The sequence below is a fragment of the Urocampus carinirostris genome, chromosome 13 (assembly GCF_059441175.1).
Source record: "Urocampus carinirostris isolate Australia breed hairy pipefish chromosome 13, RoL_Ucar_1.0, whole genome shotgun sequence".
Classification (NCBI taxonomy): Eukaryota; Metazoa; Chordata; class Actinopteri; order Syngnathiformes; family Syngnathidae; genus Urocampus; species Urocampus carinirostris.
The window spans coordinates 3014970-3037354 of record NC_142361.1 but is presented as its reverse complement, the minus strand read 5'-3'; the positions used below and the strand labels follow the sequence as shown (position 1 = coordinate 3037354).

Sequence of the window (22385 nt, the reverse complement as noted above, 5' to 3'; positions counted from 1 at the left end):
TAAAGACCGCCATCTATATATCGGATTCATTGATCTGAAGGCCGCCTTTGACACCGTCTGCCACTCTTCACTGTGGAACATCCTCCAAGATCTCGGAGCACCACCCAAGATCATAGCCCTGTTCAAGCTGCTCTACAGCAACGCAGAGAGCTGTGTCCGTATCAACGGCATTGACTCCGACTGGTTTACTATCTCCAGCGGCGTTCGTCAAGGCTGCGTGGCTGCTCCCGACCTTTTTAATTGCATCATCGACCATCTGATGTTCAGGGTTAGTGAGCACATCCCCGAAGTGTCTTTCGGCAACTACCACCTGACTGACCTGGAGTATGCTGACGACACCATCATGCTCAGCACTTCCTACAGCCAGCTGAGAGACGCTCTGGGCATTTACAGCGAAGAGGCAGCGCGGCTTGGCCTCCAAGTGAGTTGGACGAAAACCAAGTTCATGTATGTCGGTGATGGACCAGATCCACCTCCCATCCAAATTGGTAGCACCATCGTAGAGCCTGTCAAGAGCTTTGTGTATCTGGGGTCCATGGTGACAGACAATGGGGACCTAAAACCAGAGATTCCTCGCAGAAGAGCCCTGGCAGCATCTGCTCTGCAGTCTCTCTGGAAACCACTCTGGCGGCACCAGACCATCGCACGCAAGACGAAGCTCCGCATTTACAACCTCGCCGTACTCTCTATCCTGCTTTATGGCTCAGAAACATTGCCCCTGAACGACACCCTGGCCACAAGAATCGACGGTTTTGATAGCAGGGCTCACAGAACCATCGAGAACATCAGGTGGCCTCAGCGAGTCTCCAATAAAGAGCTCAGAGCCCGCACGTGCCAGCCCCGAGCATCTTCCTTGGTCGCACAACGCCGCACCCGCTGGTTTGGCCATGTCCTTCGTCTACCACCAGACCATCCGACACGAGCCATTCTCCAGTTTGACCCAAAGGCCGCAGGCTGGAGACGACCACGAGGGAAACCCCGCACTCGATGGCTCGACGTCGTTGCGGGCGACCTCCAACAACACGGCGTTGCTGTAGAGGATGCAGAACAGCAGGCACAAAACCGCCAGCATTGGAAAAACCTGGTTCATCTGGTCGGCTCAACACACAGGGACGAGACCCCCCGACCTTCGCTGGAGCAATAATCAATAATCAATCATAGGGCCAGAGAGGCCTAGATTTTTCAAGTCTTGATAAATGGAATCAACATTTCAAAACTGCATTAAGTATTTTCTCGGGTTGTTCCTGTGTGATATTGAAATTGGGATATTAAATACACAAAAAACACAGACTCCAGGAACGGAGTACTTTGTCCGTAACGGAAACAGATCTGTGAACCGCGAACCATAAACACTAGGCAAGGTTTAACAGCAAAATGCTTAACAAACACTGCTTTAAAAGACACTTTTAGCGTACTGCTGGAATCCCAAAAACGTTTCCGAAAACCTTAACATCAGAAACTCAAGCGTGCATCAGTACCTTCCATCATCTTCCGACACATCACTTAAAGTGCCGTTGAGAGCGAAGAAGCCTTCTGAGATCCCCCCATTGCTCCGAGTGAGATGTTGCCCGCATCCTTCTCTGACTCTCTCAAGTTTTGGGCTCCGACGCAAATCGCGCTCGAGTTGGAATCTCAGCTGATAAGGGAAATGCGATTCCTCGGTCCGGCCGTCATTTAGAACGTGGAAGTCCGACAAAGCAGCAGGATGCGGATGTTCGCTCGGGCTGCGGGGTTTCGTGTCGAAGGGCGGCTGATGCGGGAGTTGGGATTCCGCACGGCTGCAGGGAATACCCAAAAAGAAATCACAGAATTGAAAAGTCAATACAGAAGTCCCCTTACAATGTAGGGCTGTCAAACTCATTCTAGCTCAGCGGACGAATGGTGGAGAAAACTCTCATGGGGCCGGAGAAGTGGATTAGAGAGAGAGAGAGAGAGTGGGATAGATAAAGAAGAGAGAGTGATAAGAGAGAGCGAGAAAGAGATGAGAAAGAGAGAGTGGGGGAGTGAGAGAGTGAGAGTGATAAAAGAGAGAGAAAGAGAGATAAAAAGAGAATGAAGAAAGATTGAGAAAGAGAAAGAAAAAGAAATATATAAAGAGAGAGAAAAAAAGGGGAGAGAAGAAAGAGAGAGAGAAATGAAAGAGAGAGACAATAGAGAGAGAGAAGAAAAAGAGATATCAGAAAGAGAAAGTAAAGGAGAGACAAGAGAGATAATAGACACAGATAGACAGAGAGAAAGGCAGAGGGAGAGAGGGAAAGAAAAAGAGAGGGAGAGGGAGAGAGTGATAAATAAGAGAGATAAAAAGGGAGAAAGAAAAAAGAAAGAAAAAAGAAAGAAAAAAGAAAGAAAAAAGAAAGAAAGACAGAAATAGAGATAAAAAGAGAGAGAAAGAGTGAGAGAAAAGAGAAAGATAGAGAGAGGGGAAATAGATAGGGTGAAAAGAGAGAGGAAAAAAATAAAGAGAGATAGAGAAACAGAGAGAGAGAGAAAGAAAGATAAAAAAGAGAAAAAGAGATAACAAAAAATAGTAGAAAAAAGAAAGAAAGAGTGAGAAAGAAAAAAGAAATGAAGAAAGAAAGAGATAAAAAAGAGAGGGAAAGGGAGAAGAGAGAGAGGGGAAAGAGAGTGAAGAGATGGATAGAAGAGAGAAAAGAGGCAGAGACAAGAGAGAGATGAACATAAATTTAGAAAGAATACAGAGAGACAGAGAGGAAGAGACAGAGAGAAAGAAAGAAAAAAAATGAAAGAAAAAATAAAGAGAACAAGTGAAAGGGAAAAGAGAAAGAAAGCCCCACGCAGCAAGTAAGAGTACTGAAGCAATGTGGTGAGATTCCAAAGCAGAGACCAATAGGCAATAGAGCTCAAAGAGAGCTTATTACTTAAACACCAAAAGATGACGAAGTCCCATTGGCATTGTCTGGTCAGCAAGGGATTACGTTTCGTAAGCTTACGGGAAATGAAATCACCTTGGTTACTGAAAGGATATTTTCACTACATTGGAAAAAAAAAAAAAAAAATGAGAGAGAGAGCGAGAGTGAAAGAGACAAAAAAGAGAAAGACCGAGAGCCAAAGAGAGAGAGAAGTGAAATTGAGGGGAAGAGACAGGGAGAAGGAAAGAGAAAAATAGAGAGGGTGAGAAAAGTAAATACAATTTCATTTTTCCTTTAAAAACATATTTATAATGTTATATGATCATATGCAAGTCTATTATACATAAGTACCACTTACTATATCCTATTTGGTTGTTTTAATGTTTTTATTTGGTGTACCGGGTGTTTGGAACTCTTTAGCCAATTTCCATAAGTTTGCATCCCCCCCATACAGCAATTTTGCTTTGCGATCCCAACCTCAGAACAGACTCATGTCGCATCCTGGGGGGTGTACTGTATTCAAGTCTTGATATGGGTACACCAGACTCTTTTTCACTAGTAAGAAATATAAAAATGGACAAAAGAAACTGAAGAGTAATTTGATAAATTTAGCATGTTGAAAATCAGAACTAGAAAATTGAGCAACTCTTAAAACCTGCTTGAAGGACGCTGATTGGAGGGCCCCTCTGTGTCATCCTGAGCACCAATAGGATTCGTTTTGACTGGAGTTTTGTGGGCAACCTGAACAAAAAAGATACCTGTTAAAGTGACAGTGTGTGATAATTCAACACTAGAGGCTGAAGACTTATCCAGTTTTGCAGAGGCCTAGGCATATCATTTCACAACCCTCTTTAAAGAGGTTGGAGTAGTTTAACACTAGATTTGTTGTAGCTTAGAATGGAGCTAAAGCGTGCGGATTCGAAGGTTTTTTTGCGCTGATAACCAGTAAGCATCAAGCCCCTGGGAATTATTACAGTATGAAAAATCACCAATAGACAGTAATGGCTTTGAACAGATTTTTGTCCACACATCAAGGAAGCCCACACTTCCTTTACCAGTCAATGAGTGAATGTAGGCAGCCCCACCCAGCAAGTAAGAGTAGTGAAGCAATGTGGTGAGATTCCAAAGCAGAGACCAATAGGCAATAGAGCTCAATGAGATCTTATTACTTAAAGACCAAAAGATGACGAAGTCCCATCGTCATTGTCTGGTCAGCGAGGGATTACGTTTCGTAAGCTCACGGGGAATGAAATCACCTTGGTGACTGAAAGGATGTTTTCACTTCATTGGAAAAAAAATAAACATCTCTGGAGAGAGAGAGAGAGAGAAAGAGAGAGAGAGGGAGAGATACAGTGAATTTAAACACCCTGCTATTTTGCGAATACTCCCACTTACAAATCATGGAGGGGTCTGAAATTTTTATCGTAGGTGCATGACCACAGTGAGAGATAAACTAAAAAGAAATATCCAGAGATCACAATGCATGATTTCTTTAACGATTTATTTGTGTGATATAGCTGCAAAAAATATTTGAACACCTGAGAAAAATGAATTTTAATATTTTGTACAGTAGCCTTTGTTCGCTATTACAGAGGTCAAACATTTCCTGTAGTCTTGGTTTGCACACACTCCAGAAGGGATCTTGGCCCACTCCTCCACACAGATCTTCTCGAGATCAGTCAGGTTTCTGGGCTGTCGCTGAGAAACACGGAGTTTGAGCTCCCTCCAAAGATTTTCGATTGGGTTCAGGTCCGGAGATGGCCTGGTCCATGCTGGAACCTTGATATGCTTCTTCCAAAGCCACTCCTTGGTTTTCCAGGCTGTGTGCTTCGGGTCGTTGTCATGTTGGAAGACCCAGCCACGACCCATCTTCAATGCTCTGACTGAGGGAAGGAGGTTGTTCCCCAAAATCTCACAATACGCGGCCTCTAGTCATCCTCTGTTTAATGCAGCGCACTCGTCCTGCAGAAAAACACCCACACTCACCCCCATGCTTCAAGTAGGGATGGTGTTCTTCGGATCATACTCTTCATTCTTCTTCCTCCAAACACGCATAGTGGAATTATGACCAAAAAGTTCTATTTTGGTCTCATCAGACCACAAAACTTTCTCCGATGACGGCTCTGTATCATCCAAATAGTCATATGCAAACTTAAGACGGGCCTTGTGCTGGTTCAAGCACAGGAACCCTCCGTGCCATGCATGATTTCAAACCATTATGTCTCAGTTTATTGTCTACAGTAACCTTGGAAACGGTAGTCCCGGCTCTTTTTAGGTCATTGACCAACTCCTGTCGTGTAGTTCCGGGCTGATTCCTCACCTTTCTTAGAATCATCAAGACCCCACGAGGTAATATCTTGCATGGGGCTCAACTCCATTGAGATTGACCGTCATGTTTAGCTTCTTCCATTTTCTAATGAATGCTCCAACAGTGGACCTTTTTTCACCAAGCTGCTTGGCAATTGCTCTGTAGCCCTTGTGGAGGTGTACAATTTCATCTCCAGTGTCTTTGGAAAGCTCTTTGTGATTTATGGATTTTTCTTTTTAGTTTATCTCTCTCACAGTAGACATGCACCTACAATGAAAATTTCAGACCCCCTCCATTATTTCTAAGTGGGAGAAATAGAAAATAGCAGGGTGTTCACTCTCTATGTCAATCTTACCTGTGCTTGCTCCAATTTGGGGTTCTGACAAGGCCCACCTTTGCTCTCTTCCAGTGGGTTGTAACCTGCAGCAAATTCTACGTGTGTCTCTTTGGTTTTTGTAAGTTTTGTCGCCTGTGGTGTATCTTCGGCTCCCCGAAGCTCGTTCTCACAAGCAGTCGAAGAAAAGTCTGCTTTTGTCTTATTCGAAGGATCTTCAGCAGGCTCCATCAAAGAGTTCTGAGATCCAGACTTGGACTGATTAGGCTCAAAAACAAATGCAGAAGAGGGCTGTTCCTCCTTGCTCGTCTTTTGTGATGCGGAAGTGGACCTGCTCTGCTTTTCTTTGTTAGCATTCACTGCTTTAAGCATATAACTTTGGTCGAGGTTAGACAAGATGAACATCTCCTCCTCGTCTTCGCTGTGTTTGGCACAGGGCTGCAACAAATAAAAAAATCAATTGTTAAAAGCGCTGGCAACAAATTTCATTATCGATTTGTTGTGACTTTGAGGGTTCTAGTACCACTTTGGTCCGGCATGAAAAAATCTTTTTTTTTTTTGAACATTGGATCATTACCAACAAAATTGGCACTTGGCAGCATGGCAGAATATCACGGGGGTCGGGTTAGTATAAAAAGAAAGACAGACAGACAGACAGAAAATGAGAAAGATAAAGAACTATGGAATAAGAAAGAAAATGAAACAAAAGGAGAGAGACAGATCGAAAGAAATTAAGAGTAAAAAGGAGAGAAAGAGAGCAAGAGAGAGAGAAAGAGATAAATAAAAAAGAGAAAAAGGCTGAGACTAAGAGAAATTAAGAAAACAAGTGTGAAAAAGAGAGAGTAAAAAAAGAAAAGGGCGGAGACAGAGATTGAAAGGAATAGAGAGAAAAATAGGAAAAAAAGGGAAAGAGAGAGAAAGAGTAGGATAAGAAAAGAAACACGAGACAGAGGAGAGAAAGAGAAAGTGAGAGAAGACATAGAGAGACAAAGACAGAGAAAGATAGACAAAGAAAAAGATCAAGAAAGACAGAAAAAAAGAGAAAGAGAAAAAAGAAAAATATACAAAGGAAGAAAGAAATAAAGCAAGATTAAGAGAGAAAGAGATAGAAAAGGAGAGATAAAAGGGTGATAGAGAAAGAGAGAAAAAGACAGAGAAAGAGAGAAAAAAAGGGAAAAAAGAAAAAAGAAGAGAGTAGAAACAGAGACAAAATAGATAAAGGGAGAGGGAGAGAGAAAGAAGAATAATAAAGAGACAAAAAGAGGGAGAAAGAGAGATACAGAACAAGAACAAGGGAAAATAAAGAGAGAAATGAGAGAGGCAGAAAGAGAAAGCTAAAGAGAAACATTAGAAGTTAGAAAGAGATGGAGGGAAAGGAAAAGAGAGAAAAGAGAGAAAGAGAGAAAGACAGAAAGAGAGACAGAGCTATGACTCTTTCGACATTTTGGGTTGGCAAGCCCCGACTTAAACACTCTGGCAAATTGGTAACATTACCATTTGTTGCAGCCTGACAGAATCAAAACTGCTTTCTCCCTCACTCGCCATCTCCGAGACCTCGGGGGAATCTTAAGGACGGATGAGATTTCGTTTTACACAAATAACTTTTTTTTTTCCTAACTGCCGCCAAAATAATAAGCCTTTCACCTTTTTTGACCGCCTGCTGGAGCGGTCGTTTGTCTTTCTCGGTCTCGACGGCCAACGAAATCAAACTGTCGTCGACCCATTCGGATTCTGGACCCCGGAATGAAATGAAAGAGGAGAAACAGGGTGTTAGCTTCTATTTCATCATCTGTATTTTCAACTGAGAATATAAGACACTAGACCAGGGGTGTCGAACTCATTTTAACCTCGGGGGGCCACACGATCGGGGGGGCCGGACTAGTAGATTAGAGAGAAAGAATAAGAGAGAGAAAGACATGAGAGAAAGAGAGGGAGAAAAAAAGAGAGAGTGAGTGGGACAAAGAAAGAGAGAAAGAGAGAGAGAGAGAAATAAAAGGAGATAAAAAGAGAAATATAAGAGAAAGAAATAAATCCAAAAAGAAATGGAAAGAGAAAGAGAGAAAGAGAGGAGATAGAGGAAGAGAAAGAAGGCGAGAAAAAGTGAAAGAGAAAGCGAGTGGGAAAAATAGAAGTGAATAGAATAGAATATGCCTTTATTGTCATTGTTACAAAATGGGTTGAACAAATTGCGACAACAAAATTGGGCGTGGCACTCTAGTTTCACATTTAACAGTGAGGATAAAAGAAAACTAAGAAGATAAAGGAACAAAGAAGATAAGGTTATAATTTACACAATATAAAGAAACAAAGAATATAAGGTTATAATTTACACAATATTTACACAAGAAATGTGGGCATGTAGGATGTTACATACAGTTTTGGGATTGCATTAGTGCAATATGCCTTAAGTGCAAAAATAGTCAACATTGTGCAAAAAAATAGTCAACATTGGGCAAAGTGAGCATAGGCATGAATACAATTTTACATCTGTATGAGGTAGTGTGTTTGCAAGAGTTTCAGTTTGTTGTGCAGTGTGTGTTAAGGGTGGTAATGGCTCTGGGGAAGAAACTGTCTCTGAGTCTGTTTGTTTTTGTTTTGTGTGACCTGTAGCGCTTGCCGGACGGCAGCAGGTTAAAGGGGTGGCGGCCGGGATGAGAAAAGTCCTTGATGATGTTTTCTGCTCTGCTGAGGTAGCGAGAGCAGTCCTCCAGACTGGGTAGAGAGCAACCAGCGATTCTCTGGGCTGTGTTGATGACCCTCTGAAGCGTTTTCCTGTCTGCTGCCGTGCACCCAGCATGCCACGCCGTAATGCAGTATGTTAGAATGCTCTCCACAATGGCTTTGTAAAAGGCCACCAGCAGCTGCCGTTTCAATGATTTTTCCTGAGCACTCTCAGGAAATGGAGTCACTGCTGGGCCTTCCCTACCACCGCTCTGGTGTTTGCAGACCAGGAGAGGTCATCGGAGATGTGCACACCCAGGAATTTGAAAAAGTGGACTCTCTACACAGTCTCCTTTTAAAATGAGTGGTGCTGGGTTCCTGCCTTTCCTCCTGAAGTCCAGTATGAGTTCTTTTATTTTTGTGGTGTTCAGTATAAAGGTATTTTTTCGCTGTCAGTGGCTCCACCTCATCCCTGTACGGTCGGTGAGCAGTAGGAGGTGTAGAGGGTGAAAAGCAGGGGGCTCAGTACACAACCTTGGGGGGAGCCAGTGCTCGATGTTAGGGTGGGAGAGACGTGGTAGCAGAGTTTCACGGACTGTGGGCGGTTTGAAAGAAAGTCCATTATCCAGTAGCAGATAGAGGAAGAGAGTCCTAGGTGTGAGAGTTTCTCCACCAGGATCTCCGGGATAATGGTGTTGAAGGCTGAGTTGAAGTCCAGAAAGAGCATTCTGATGTAGCTCCCCCGGTGGTCCAGGTGTCTCAGCGCGGTGTGAAGTGCTGTGTTTATGGCGTCCCCAGTGGAGTGGTTTGCCCTGTAGGCAAACTGGTGGGGGTCCAGTGTGGGTGGCAGGGAGTCCTTGATGTGCTGGGACACCAACCTCTGGAAGCACTTCATGACCACAGGCGGAAGAGCGGCAGGCCTGTAGTCGTTGAAAAAAACTATGACATTAGAGTGGAGAAAGAGAGGAGAGGAAAAAAAGAAGAGAGAGTAAACAAGGGGAAAAATGACAGAAAGAGAAAGTGACAAAGAGGAACAAAAAAGAGATAAAAAAAGACACAAAGTAAAAGAGAGAGAGAAAGAGAGTGAAAGAAAAAGGGAAGAAAAGAGAGAGAGAAAGAAGTACAAATACAGCATTTGTGAGAAGCACCTGGCTTTGGCAACATCAAGTGGACATGTTTCAACCTGCAGCTCGTTTTTCTCTTGCGCTTCTCTGAGCGTTGTCTCGCGGGCCGGATCCAAACCCTTAGCGGGCCTGATCCTACACACAAGGCCGCCTGTTTGACACCCCTGCACCAGACCCTGCGATAAGATATTCACTTGTCCTGAGGTGAAATGTGTCGCGCTCTGCCGAAATCGCGAGTGGCAACGTCCTATTTTTACCGACAGGCTGATACATTTCGAAAAACATGGGGAAAATCAGGAATTTTTATTTTAGTTTTTCCATTCTTCGCTATTTTGAAAGATATACTATTCGAAAACACTTTTTTTCCCAAAAGTAACAAAAATAGCGAAAACTTCAACCCCAAAATACTGAAAAAACAAGTTTGAGGGTGGGGAAAATTTGTCAACGAGGGGCCAAAACAAACATGGTACCAAGGGGCAATGTTCCTTCTAAGCTGAGTGTGTGCGCAATTGTGCACTGCCCAGAGCTTTTCCGCGCACAAGAAAATCTAGCCAACTCACAAAAATCAGGGCTCGAAATTGCTAATTAAGAAGCGAATTAAGTCAAAGTTACAGTGCATGGAGGTAAAAATACACAGGTTCCCCTGACGCTGTGTTCTAAATGCAGTATTTTGAAGTTAATGTCAAAGTAGAACGAAGTTGAGTTAAGTCAGTAGAGTTTTTCGAGAACCGGCTTCTTCGGCTCGGCTCACTAAAAAGAACCGTCTTTCGGGTCCCAAACGGCTCTTCAGGTTGTTTTTGCTTCTTTAATCCCAACATGACCAAATATTATCTAAAATTATGCACAAAATGACTTAAAGGAAGGTGGGAATAGAACAAAAAAAGAAAATAAATACCAAAATAAAAAAGTAGTGAAAAGCTGAGAAAAAAAAATAAACAAAAGGAAGAGAAAAAAAGAAGAAAATTTTCAGAAAAAAGCCAGAAAAAAAAGAAAGAAACAAAGGAAAAAAGCAAATAGAGAACAAAAAGAAAAAAAGTAACGTAAGAAAAAATAAACACAATGAGATTTTTTTAAGGAATTTTTTAAAAAGTAGAAGAAAAACAGGGAAAAATAAGAAAAAGTTTGTGTTGCATTCAAGTAATTTCCAATTATGTCAAGTCAATCTTGTTGCCAGCAATGTACTTCCACTAAAAAATGTGATTAAATACAGTTCTGTATCGTGCAACCAACTAAATAAGCCCCCCAAAATGTTAGTATTATGCGACAAAAGATACCAGGAAAAAAAATGGAAATCTTGTTAAAGAATTTTAAAAACAAATGACGTTTGTAGGCCGTACAACCTTTGCAATAGTACATTAGTGAATTCATTCAAAAGTGAAAAATAATTTTGCATTGCCGAAAACTCAGCAAAATGTAACTTGATGTCAAGTTTTGGATGACTGCGTTGCCACACTTGGGGTTGCTGTTGCTCACTGTTGTTTCAAGCGTTGCTCACAGACTTTGTGTGAACGCTCAGACCCGTAGAAAATTAGAGTGAACATTGCCAAGGGGTCTAATGTAGAAAGGTTGAATGTCAGTCTTACCGGTGCTCTCTTGAATAAGCCCACGAGCGGAACGAGGATGTGCAGGTAGAGTTGGAGCTACCGCTGCCTTCCCGGCATCTGCGCTGAGAGTTTTCGGTATCGTGTCAGGAGACTCACAAACTTCCTTTTCTAAAAGAGACAGTTGATGCTGATCCTCGCCATCCTTTTTGCTTTCTTCGACTTCTTCCTGAAGATGGCGTTTATCCCTTTTGGCGTCAGGACCAAATGAAGCCACACTGTCGTCGTCCCAGATTGACTCTGGAGAAGTACATTTGGATTTTCAAAAATGATGTGTGCTTTTAACACGGGGGTGTCAAACTCTTTGAAGCTCGGGGGCCACACGGTAAAGACAACACTTTTGTGGGGGCCCAGTCTTATAAATTACTGCGAAAGAAAGAGAAAAAGAGAGAGGGAGACAGAGAAAGAGGGAAGAGAGAGAGAGAGAATGAGGAAAAGAGAACGAATAAAAAAGAGGGAAAGAGTTAGATAAAAAAAAAGGGAGGGAAAGAAAAAAGAAAAATGAAAATGGAGAATAACCAAAGGAGGGGAAAGGAGAGACATTAAGAGAGAGAACGAGAGAGAGAGAGAATGAGAGAGGCATAAAGATGATAAAGAAAGAGAGAAATAAGAAAGAGTCATAGATAAATTAGGAGATTAAAAAAAAACAATAAAGAGAGAGACAGAGAAAAGTGAGAGATAGAATGGGTAAAAGAGAAAAATAAGAGAGAGAGCGAAGGAGTTAGATAAAGAAAGAGAGGCATGGAAAGAAAATTAGAAAAAGGAGAATGAAAAAGAGAGAGATCAAGAGAGAAAACAAAAGATAATGAGTGGGTGGGAAAGAAAGAAAAAGAAAGAGAAGAGAAGGACTAAGAGAGCGATAGAAAGAGTGATGGGAATGTTGAAGGATGAGGAGAATGACCAAAGGAGGGAAAGGGAGATACATTAAGAGAGAGAAAGAGAGAGAGAGAAAGAGAGAGAGAGAATGAAAGAGACATAAAGGGGATATAGAAAGAGAGAGATAAGAAAGAGACATAGATAAATTAGGATAGAAAAAACGATAAAGAGAGACAGAGAAAGAGAAAAGAGGGAGGGAGGATGGAGAAAAGAGAAAATCAAGAGAGGGGCAAGGAGTTAGATAAAGAAAGAGGGTTGGAATTAAAAAGAGAAAACGGAGAATCAAAAACAGAGATCAAACGAGCGAGCGTAAGTAAATCAGCGGGTGGGAAAGAACTTCAGAGAGAACAAAAATGAGGGAGGAGAAAGAAAAAGAAAGAGAAGAGAAGGACTAAGAGAGCGATAGAAAGAGTGATAGGAAGGTTGAAGGATGGGTAGAAAGACCAAAAGACTCTGGAGAAGTACATTTGGATTTTCAAAAATGATGTGGTGTGCTTTTAACACGGGGGTGTCAAACTCTTTGGAGCTCGGGGGCCACACGGTAAAGACAAAACTTTTGTGGGGGCCCAGTCTTATAAATTACTGCGAAAGAAAGAGAAAAAGAGAGAGGGAGACAGAGAAAGAGGGAAGAGAGAGAGAGACAGAGAGAGAATGAGGAAAAGAGAACGAATAAAAAAGAGGGAAAGAGTTAGATAAAAAAAGAGAGGGAGGGAAAGAAAAAAAGAAAAATGAAAATGGAGAATAACCAAAGGAGGGGAAAGGAGAGACATTAAGAGAGAGAACGAGAGAGAGAGAGAGAGAATGAGAGAGGCATAAAGATGATAAAGAAAGAGAGAAATAAGAAAGAGTCATAGATAAATTAGGAGATTAAAAAAAACAATAAAGAGAGAGACAGAGAAAAGTGAGAGATAGAATGGGTAAAAGAGAAAAATAAGAGAGAGAGCGAATGAGTTAGATAAAGAGAGGCATGGAAAGAAAATGAGAAAAAGGAGAATGAAAAAGAGAGAGATCAAGAGAGAGAACAAAAGAGAGAAAAGGAGAGACATATAGAGAGAGAAAGAGAATAAGAGAGACATAAAGGGGATAAAGAAAGAGAGTGATAAGAAAGAGACATAGATAGAGTAGGAGAGAAAAGAAAAAGAAAGAGAGAGAATCAGTGAGAGAAAAACAGGAAAAAATTAAGATAGAAAAAGACAGTTGAGAGTGACAATAGAAAGAGAAAAAGGATGGGACAGAAATAGACAGAGAAGTTCTGAATGAGCAGGATAAAGAGAGAGAGAAATAAAGAAAAAGTAAATGTATGAGAAATGCAGGTCGGATTTAATCCGTCGGCCGGCCCAATGGGGCTTGGGATCGTATGTCTGACAACCCCTTAGTTACCATCAAAAAAAGGTTATTTTTTAGTCTTACCATCGCTGGCCTGAGCAGTGAAATGTGAGGGACGAAGATGCGCAGGTGAACTACGAGATGTGATGATCTTTTTCTCATCAGGTGGCACAGAGGATACTTTTGGAGATGCAAACACTTCCTCTTCTTTTAGAGAAGAACAGGGAGAACCTATGAATCCCTTTCTGTATTCAAGTAGAGTTCCACCATGGGGTATTTCGATTTCTGGGGTATAAGCGCATTGACAAACAGGCACAAAAGTATGGCAATGAATTTAAAAAGTAGTGACCGATCGTTGTACTTTAATAAAATTGTAGAACTCATACAGAATGGTGGTGAACTAACTATAATCATCTTAACAAAATAAAAGCGAATTAAGTCAAAGTTACAGTGCATGAAGGTAAAAATACACGGGTTCCCCTGACGCTCTGTTCTAAATGTGGTATTTTGAAGTCAATGTCGAAGTAGAACGAAGTTGAGTAAAGTCAGTAGAGTTTTTCGAGAACCAGCTTCTTCGGCTCGGCTCACTAAAAGGAACCGTCTCTTATACGGCTTTTCAGGTTGTTTTTGCTTTTTTCATCCCTATATGACCAAATATTATGTAAAATTATGCACAAAATGACTTAAAGGAAGGGGGAATAGAACAAAATAAAAATAAAATACCTAAATGAAAAACTAGTGAAAATCTGAGGAAAAAAACAGAACAAAAGGAGAGGAAAAGAGACAAAAAGAGCAGGAAAAATCAGAAAAAAAAGCTCGAAGAAAAGAAAGAAGCAAATAAAGGGGAAAAAAGCAAGAAAAAAAGTAACAGCTAGGAAAAAATAAACACAATGAGTTTTTTTTAAAAAAAGGAGTTTTAAAAAAAGGAGAAAAAGACAGGGAAAAAGAGGAAAATGTTTGTGTCACACTGAAATAATTACCAATTGTATAAAGTTGATCTTGTTGCCAACATTGTACTTCCACTAAAAAAATGTAATTAAATACAGTTCTGTATTGTGCAACCGACTAAATGAGCCCCCAAAAACGTTAGTATTATGCGACAAAAGATACGAGGAATAAAAGAAATGGAAATCTTGTGAAAGAATTGTAAAAACAAACGTTTGTAGGCCCTGCAACCTTTGCAATCGTACATTAGTCAATTCATTCAAAAGTGAAAAATAATTTTGCATTGCCGGAAACTCCGCAAAATGTAACGTGATGTCAAGTTTTGGATATGTTTGATAATGATTTAGTTGCCACACTTGGGGTTTCTGTTGCTCACTGTTGTTTCAAGCTCACCGACTTTGTGTGAAAGCTCAGACCCGTGGAAAATTAGAGGGAACATTGCATGCAAGTAAAGTTATGTTGAAGGTCCTACTGAACAGACAGAAACCTAAGGCTGAAAACAGCTGAAGAACAGGCAGGTTTCAGGGAGCGAAGGAGCACCAAAGAAGAGAAGTACAACATAAAAAATAGTTCAGACCATTAAACAGCTGCACGTGTAACGGGACCCAGGTGGATGGTCTAGCTCCAGCTGGTGTTACACATTTATTTTATATATATATATATATATATATATATATATATATATATATATATATTTTTTTTTTGGTTGTTGTTGTTTTACCTCATTGTAAAATAGATGATAAATGTCAGTCTCACACGACACCATTTACTTGTTGACATCAAGGATGATTTATTGTGCAAGTTTCATTTAATCACGTGAGGTCCCGTGAGACTTCGCCCAAGCACCCTTCTCTGACCTGTGTGACTATGTTATTTAGTGGTAATATACTGGTACTTCACTTACTTTTTCTGCTTTACAAAACTCAATGCCCTTAAAAATACTAATAAGCTTCCCCTAACAGTCAAATACGGATTAAGCAACATAAAAATCCCAAAATATGACATTGTAACTAGTCAGCAACCCTTGTTGCGCCACACAGGCCAATGCCAACAGTGCGGTACTGATCAATGGTAACATTGGAGCTTGGTTTCAAATCACAGCCGGTGTAGGACAATGCAAGGCCTTTTGAAATGAAGTACAGTGGTAACTCTACTTGGCTCTACGTAAAAAAGTTTCAGGTTACAAAGTACCATAACTTGAAAATATTGCCTCTAGTTACAAAGACGTTTCAGGATACAAGGTCAAAAATAGAGTACACTACACGTTGCCCTTCGCCGCTCTTAGGGTTCCACCTGGCACACCGGTGCGTATGCGTGAATCCTAGCATGCTCTTCGTGTCCCCTCCCCGCTATGTAAACAATCTACTGTATGGTGCCACTACTAAGAACTATGATTCACAATGAACCCCACAAAAGACATGCAGAAACGTGGACAAGGAAAAAAGAAAAAGAAGATACTTTTTTCTGGCTATCAAAACAGCAAGATAATGGAAAGTATTAAAACACACAGCACCATGCAGGAAGAGTTCAGGGACAACAAAGAGGAGGACAGAGCCATCATTCTAACAGCCCAAATTAAAAACTTTTGCAAAATTCCATGAAGTCTCAGAATTTGTAAAAAAGGAAACAACCCAAAAAAGTGTTGACAGGTCGGGCAATTGCTCATTATGATTTCCGGTGGTATGTCAAAAGCCGGCAAAAGCAGACGTCATCAGATCAGTTTTTCCATAAACAAAGAGGGCAGTTTAAAGGTAAGAGAATATTTTGATTATTTCCTTTATTCTTTGTTTTTTTTACATTATGCACCTCTCGTTTTATGCTTATTGTGCGGTAATCTAATTTGAACACAAATTTGTTTCATGTTCTGTTGCTCTTTAATGATTTACTAAAAACAATATATTATACATTTGTGGGCAGGATTTTATCGGTTATCGTTAGAAAAATAGTTATTGTGGATCACTATTTACCATGTTTAAACATTTTGTAACATACTATATTAAAATACTCCTCGACCTGAAGAATTCTCGAGCCGGCGCAGTCCCCCTTTTACCTAACGAGGTAAGGCGACCCTACCGGGGTTGCAGAGCCGGTGCTAAGGTAAAGGCTAAGCGGCTAGCGGCGATATAAGCCCACGGTACCGTCCATAATCATGGGGAATGTCAACTCCCTACCAAATAAGATCGACGAACTGGCTGTGCTTGTGAAAGACATCAAAGCATACAGGGAGTGCAGCTTGCTTTGCTTTACGGAAACGTGGCTCACGTCTAGATTCCCGGACGCTAACATCGCGCTAAACGGCTTCTGCGCTGTTCGGGCTGACAGAGGCACAAAAGTCAGTGGGAAGCGCAAAGGAGGGGGACTGGCTATCTACGTGAACACGAGGTGGTGTAACAAACAAAGCTTTCTATCTGCTGCCGTGATGTCGAACTTTTGGCTGTAAGTCTGCGTCCCTATTACATGCCCAGAGAGTTCAGACACGCCATTGCTGTCATTATTTACATCCCACCGCGCGCTGATGCGGAAGTAGCGTGTGACGTCATCCACTCCGCGGTGGCAAAACTTCAAACACAACACCCGGAGGCTGCAATGTTAATCTCTGGGGACTTCAACCATGTGACTCTTGATAAGACACTGCCCTCTTTCGTCCAGTATGTGGACTGCAAGACCAGGGGAAATAGGACTATTGACCTTCTGTATGCGAATATCAAAAATGCATACAGTGCTAAACCACTGCCTGCCCTTGGAAAAGGAGACCACAACCTCATTCTGCTTAAACCACAGTACAAACCAAAAGTGAGGAGGCTACCAACAACCACACGCTCTTTTAGAAAATGGTCCACCGAGGCAGAGCAGGCTCTGAGAGACTGCTTTGGACGTACGGACTGGGATGTCCTGCTAGGGTCCAGCAGTGAGAACATTGAGGAGATGGCAAACTGCACTACTGACTACAATAACTTCTGCATGGACAATGTTGTTCCTATAAAGACTGTACGCTGCTATGACAACAACAAGCCCTGGATACGAGGGGCATCAAGTGCCTTCTGAACCAAAAGAAGAGGGCCTTTAAAAATGGTGATCAGCAGGAGCTAAAACGAGTACAGAAGGAGCTCAAAGTCCAGCTCCGGAAAGGGAAGGAGCAGTACAGGAGGAAGTTGGAGAAAAAGCTGCAGAACAACAACATGAAGGAGGTGTGGGAAGGGATGAAATCACACTGGCTGCAGCACCAAGCAGGGTGTGGCTGTGGATATAGATGTGGGGCGAGTCAACCAGTTGAACAACTTTTTCAACAGGTTTGACCACTCCGCCTCATCCTCACCCCTGAGTACTGCAGCTGTCCTTCCCCCTCCCCCTCTGGACACCAGCATTGAAGACATCCCCCCACTAAAAATAACTGCAGCCCAGGTGTGTGGAGAGCTGAGAAGGCTGAGAACCAGCAGCTGGTCCAGATGGAGTATCCCCCCGACTGCTGAAAGCCTGTGCGTCTGAGCTGGGAGACCTTCTACAGCGCATCTTCAACCTGAGTCAACAGGGGAGGGTCCCTCAGCTGTGGAAAACATCCTGCATCATCCCAGTCCCAAAAAAATCAAGACCTGAGGAACTCAACGACTTCAGGTCGGTCGCCCTGACATCACATGTGATGAAGACCATGGAGCGGCTGCTGCTGCACCACCTGAGGCTACAGGTCCGTCACGCCATCGACCCACTGCAATTTGCTTACCAGGAGAAGGTGGGACTGGAGGAAGCTATAATATACATGTTACACCGATCCTTCTCTCACCTGGATAGGGCTAAGGGGGCTGTGAGGATTACATTTTTGGACTTCTCCAGTGCCTTCAATACCATACAGCCTCTGCTACTGAGTAGGAAACTGACAGAGATGGGAGTTAGCTCACACCTTATAGAATGGATTACTGACTACCTGACAGGCAGACCCCAGTATGTGAAACAGGGGGGCTGTACATCGGACACTGTGTTTAGCAGCACAGGATCTCCGCAGGGGACCGTACTCTCTCCGTTCCTATTCACTCTATATACATCGGACTTTAAGTACAACTCTGAGTCCTGCCATGTGCAAAAGTTTGCCGACGACAGTGCGATCGTGGGATGTATCAGAAATGGGCAGGAGGAGGAGTACAGGAAATTGATTCAGGACTTTGTCCGATGGAGCGACGCAAACCACCTGCACCTGAACACCACCAAGACCAGGGAGATGGTGGTGGACTTCAGGAGAACCAGAACTCACCCGGTTCCTGTAACCATCAAAGGAGAATGTGTAGAATTTGTCCAGACCTACAAATACCTGGATGTGCAGCTGGACAACAAACTGGACTGGACTGCCAACACAGAAGCTCTATGTAGGAAAGGGCAAAGCCGACTTTACTTCCTCAGGAGGCTGGCCTCCTTCAAAATCTGCAAAAAGCTCCTAAAAATATTCTATGAGACAGTAGTGGCAAGCGCCCTCTTCTATGCGACAGCGTGTTGGGGAGGCAGCGTCAAGAAGAAGAATGCCTCTCGTCTCAATAAACTGGCTAGGAAAGCGAGCTCTGTTGTGGGCAAAGAGCTGGACAGCCTAAAAACAGTAGCTGAGAAACGGGCGCTGGAAAAGCTGCGGTCAATCATGGACAATCCATCGCATCCACTACACAGCATTATCTCCAGACAGAAGAGCAGTTTCAGCGACAGACTGCTGTCACTGTCTTGTACTACGGACAGACTAAAGAGATCTTTTCTTCCTCATGCCATGAGGCTCTTTAACTCTACCCGGCAGAGTAAAAGCCCACAGTAAACCACACCACCTACATTGCATATTACCGAATCTTATTGCAATATGTATTCTGTGTAGCACTATTTAGTTATTCTATATAACACGCTACAGTGGGCATTTGCACGTCACACTGGGTATTTGTATATTGTATTCTTTTTGCTTTAATATTGTATTGTTCTCAGCTCAGGGATGCTGCTGGAAATGTGAATTTCCCTTCGGGGATGAATAAAGTATCTATCTATCTATCTATCTATGTTATCGTATGTTGACTTACCAATATTTTTGAGTCTCTCTTCTTCACTTTCGCTCAACAACACATCCCATTTGTTCGGGTCCATCTAGTGGTAAAGGAGAGAAATTTCGTTTCAGATGGCTTAGTGAAAGGATTAGCCCCCCAAGAACTTTTTGTCTTGTTGCCACAATTCAGGCTTCAAACTTAAGAAACTGAAAATAATTTCCAAGAATCTAAAACATGTGAGACACAATTGTGAAGTGGAACCAAATAATTTCAACATTTTATATTATATTTACAAGGAAAAAAGTAGGTGTCTGTTCTCCCAGATCAGCCAACTGAATCCAGAAGGTCCCTGACGACTTCTGAATGATCCAATGTAGACCTAAATGACAAACAATGACATAGTGGACCAGTGTGTCATTAAGTCTCAGTGTAAATGCACCTGCTCTGTGATGTCCAAAGAAGTTTGTGAAAAGATTTTCTGTAGAACAGACAGCATTTTGGAGACCAAAAAACACACCAGGCAGGTCTGGGATAAAGTTGTTGAAAAGTTCAAGGGATATAAGACCATTTTGCAACATTTACACATCTCCCAGAGCACTGCAATATCACTAATATCAAAATGGAGAGAGCATAAAAAGCACTGCAATGCTACCAGAAAATGGACGGCACAAGCAGGGAGAAAACGAATCATCATGAGAAGGAGCCAAGAGGCCCATGGTCACATTAGATGACCTTCAGGCATACACAGCTGAGGTGGGACAATCTGTGCATGGTCGTCGTACTCTGCACAAATCTGCCTTTTATGAAAGAGTGGCGATAAGAAAGCCCTTACTGAAAGAATACTATAAAAAGCCCTGCTTGGTGTTTGCAAGAAGCCAAATAGGAGATACAAATAACATTCTGCTCAGATGAGACCAAAAGTGAACTTTGTGGGCTGAATGCAAAGCATTATGTTTGCCGTCAGAGTAACACTGCACATCAACCTAAAAACACCATCCCCACTGTCAAACATGGTGCTGGAAGCATCATGCTCTGAGGTTGCTTTTCTCCAGCAGGGACTGGGAAAATCAAAATTGATGGAAAAATGGATGGAGCCAAATACAGGGCAGACAATCTGTTGGGTGTCTGCAAGAGACCTGAGGATGGGAGAAGGTTCCCCGTCCAGCAGTACAACGGCACTAGACATACAGCAAAATCTACAATAGAATGGTTTGAGACTAACTGTATAACTGTGTTAGAATGGCTAAGTTGAAGTCCAAACCTCAATACAATGGAGTATTTGTGTAAAAACACTGTGCAAAAATGATCACCAAACCTTAAGGCACTTGAGTTGATTTGTAAGGAAGAATGGGCAAATATTTCAGTTTCAAGATGTGCAAAACCTATAGAGACATACACCAAAAAGACTTGTGGCCGCAGCAAAATGAAGTTGTACAAAGTATTAAATCAAAGGGGGTCAATAAAGTAGCAATGCCTACTTTTCAATTTTTCAGTTCCTAGCAAAATATAAATTGTCGAAGAAATTTGGTTTCTTTTCACGATTGTGTCTCAAATGTTGTTTTTATGTTTTTTTTATCGATAAGTTTGAAGCTTGAACTATGGCAATACCTCAAAAGGTTCTCGGGAGGCCAATATCTTTGTTACTGTAGCTATTGTTGTGTGAGGCCTACCTCTATTTGCTGACATTTCTCTTCTAAATCATCTCCAACGCTGGTGTCAGGTGAATCGATACCTGTTTAACACGTAAAAGCATGAATAATTATTAAAAGTGAAATCTTAAAGCCCTTTTCTTGCCAAGGTTGACTTACTTTGCTCTAATTCGATAGTCTGCTCATTTATAGGAGCCAGGGAGGCGGCAGCCCTTCTTTTTCTGACATGCTCAGAAATGAGTTGGGCACAACTGTAAGAATGTAAAGACACAACATAGTTTTGCACAGGAGCAGATCTTTGAAAACAAGAAAGAATGATAAAATAATTGCAGGACGGATTAATTTATTGGAACTCAGTGCTATAGACATGATGCCATCACATAATTTATGTTTTTTCCTGGCAAAACTCAAATAATTGGATTGCATCCTAGAATTTGTCTATTATAAAATACACTTAATCACACTTAAGCAACATGTTGTTTCGCTCATCAAAGTAATTCTTCAAAATAAAAAAAAATTAAAAGCAGAATGAGCAAAAGTATGTGCTTTGTTAAATACAATGACATCTGAATCTGAAGGTCAATAAATACACACTATATTTTCTACCAAGATAAGAAAAAACAAGTACATCTGCAAAATTAAAAATCTGCTGGAAGATAACTTTTTTTTTTAAAATATAGAGTTTCAGTAGAAATATCGCAAAATTTAAAAAAATGATATTTTCTGTCAATGGGGTAATAGTTATTTGTAGTTTTATACCCCAAAAGAGTATTAATTGGTTGAAAAGTAAGTACAATATCATAAAATTACCAAAAAGTGATATTTTGTCAGCAGCACGGCGGCGCAGTGGTTAGCGCTTGTGCGGCACAGTTCATGTCATGGGAACCTGTCGTGGGTTCAAATCCAGCTCCAGACTTCCTGTGCGGAGTTTGTATGTTCTCCCCGTGCTTGCGTGGGTTTCCTCCGGGCACTCCGGTTTCCTCCCACATTCCAAAAACATGCATTTCAGGTGAATTGGCCGGTCCAAATTGTCCCTAGGTGTGAATGAGCGAATGAGTTGTCTGTCCCTGTGTGCCCTGCGACTGGCTGGCAAACAGTTCAGGGTGTCCCCTGCCCACTGCCCGGAGATGGCTGGGATGGGCTCCAGCCCCCCCGCGACCCTAATGAGGATAAGCGGTACGGCTGATGAGATGAGATGAGATATTTTGTCACAATTGGGTATCGTGTTTTTTTTATGTGAGCACACTTTTGTTAGGAATTTCAGTAAAAAAATAAATAAAATAAAAATAACTATAATAACCGACATTTTCTGACAAACTTTATTATTTATTTTCAATGTGAGTGTAATTTTGTTATAAGTTGGAGTAAAAATGTCAAAAATAGAGAAAAGCAACTTTTTTTAACAATTGGTTAAAATTATTGTAAGGGAAATTATAGTTTGAATGTGCCTATGTATGATTTTATTCCCAAAAGTGGCTTAGTCTTTTATTTGTGCAGCCCTTTAAGACTCTTTGTGATTAAGGGCTATACAAATAAACATGACTTGACTTGACTTAACGAAGCGAAATATTATATCCAGGAGCTGTTTGTATTCTTGCAACAATCGTATCCTCTTGGGGCTTCTAAATATTAATCAAGATGGCCTTTGCTTTGGTGTTGGGATGTGCAGGTGTAGAGCTTTCCTCCCT

At 41.7% G+C, this 22385-nt stretch overlaps 1 protein-coding gene across 5 annotated transcripts in view; it reads right to left on the bottom strand.

Annotated features, from left to right (window-relative positions):
• Positions 1-22385, bottom strand: part of LOC148353494 (uncharacterized) — a 74298-nt gene that overhangs the window by 34037 nt on the left and 17876 nt on the right. For 4 of the 5 annotated variants that reach the window (XM_088351266.1, XM_088351264.1, XM_088351262.1 and 1 more), the window contains exons 7-17: positions 20857-20948; positions 20719-20780; positions 19085-19148; positions 13185-13385; positions 10881-11138; positions 7157-7243; positions 7007-7077; positions 5534-5950; positions 3526-3611; positions 3348-3425; positions 1479-1778 (exon numbers count right to left, since the gene is read on the bottom strand). In XM_088351266.1, coding sequence (XP_088207392.1) covers positions 1479-1778; positions 3348-3425; positions 3526-3611; positions 5534-5950; positions 7007-7077; positions 7157-7243; positions 10881-11138; positions 13185-13385; positions 19085-19148; positions 20719-20780; positions 20857-20948 — 1716 coding nt within the window. The remainder of the gene's footprint in view (positions 1-1478; positions 1779-3347; positions 3426-3525; positions 3612-5533; positions 5951-7006; positions 7078-7156; positions 7244-10880; positions 11139-13184; positions 13386-19084; positions 19149-20718; positions 20781-20856; positions 20949-22385) is intronic. The other variant, XM_088351265.1, reaches the window with a different exon arrangement.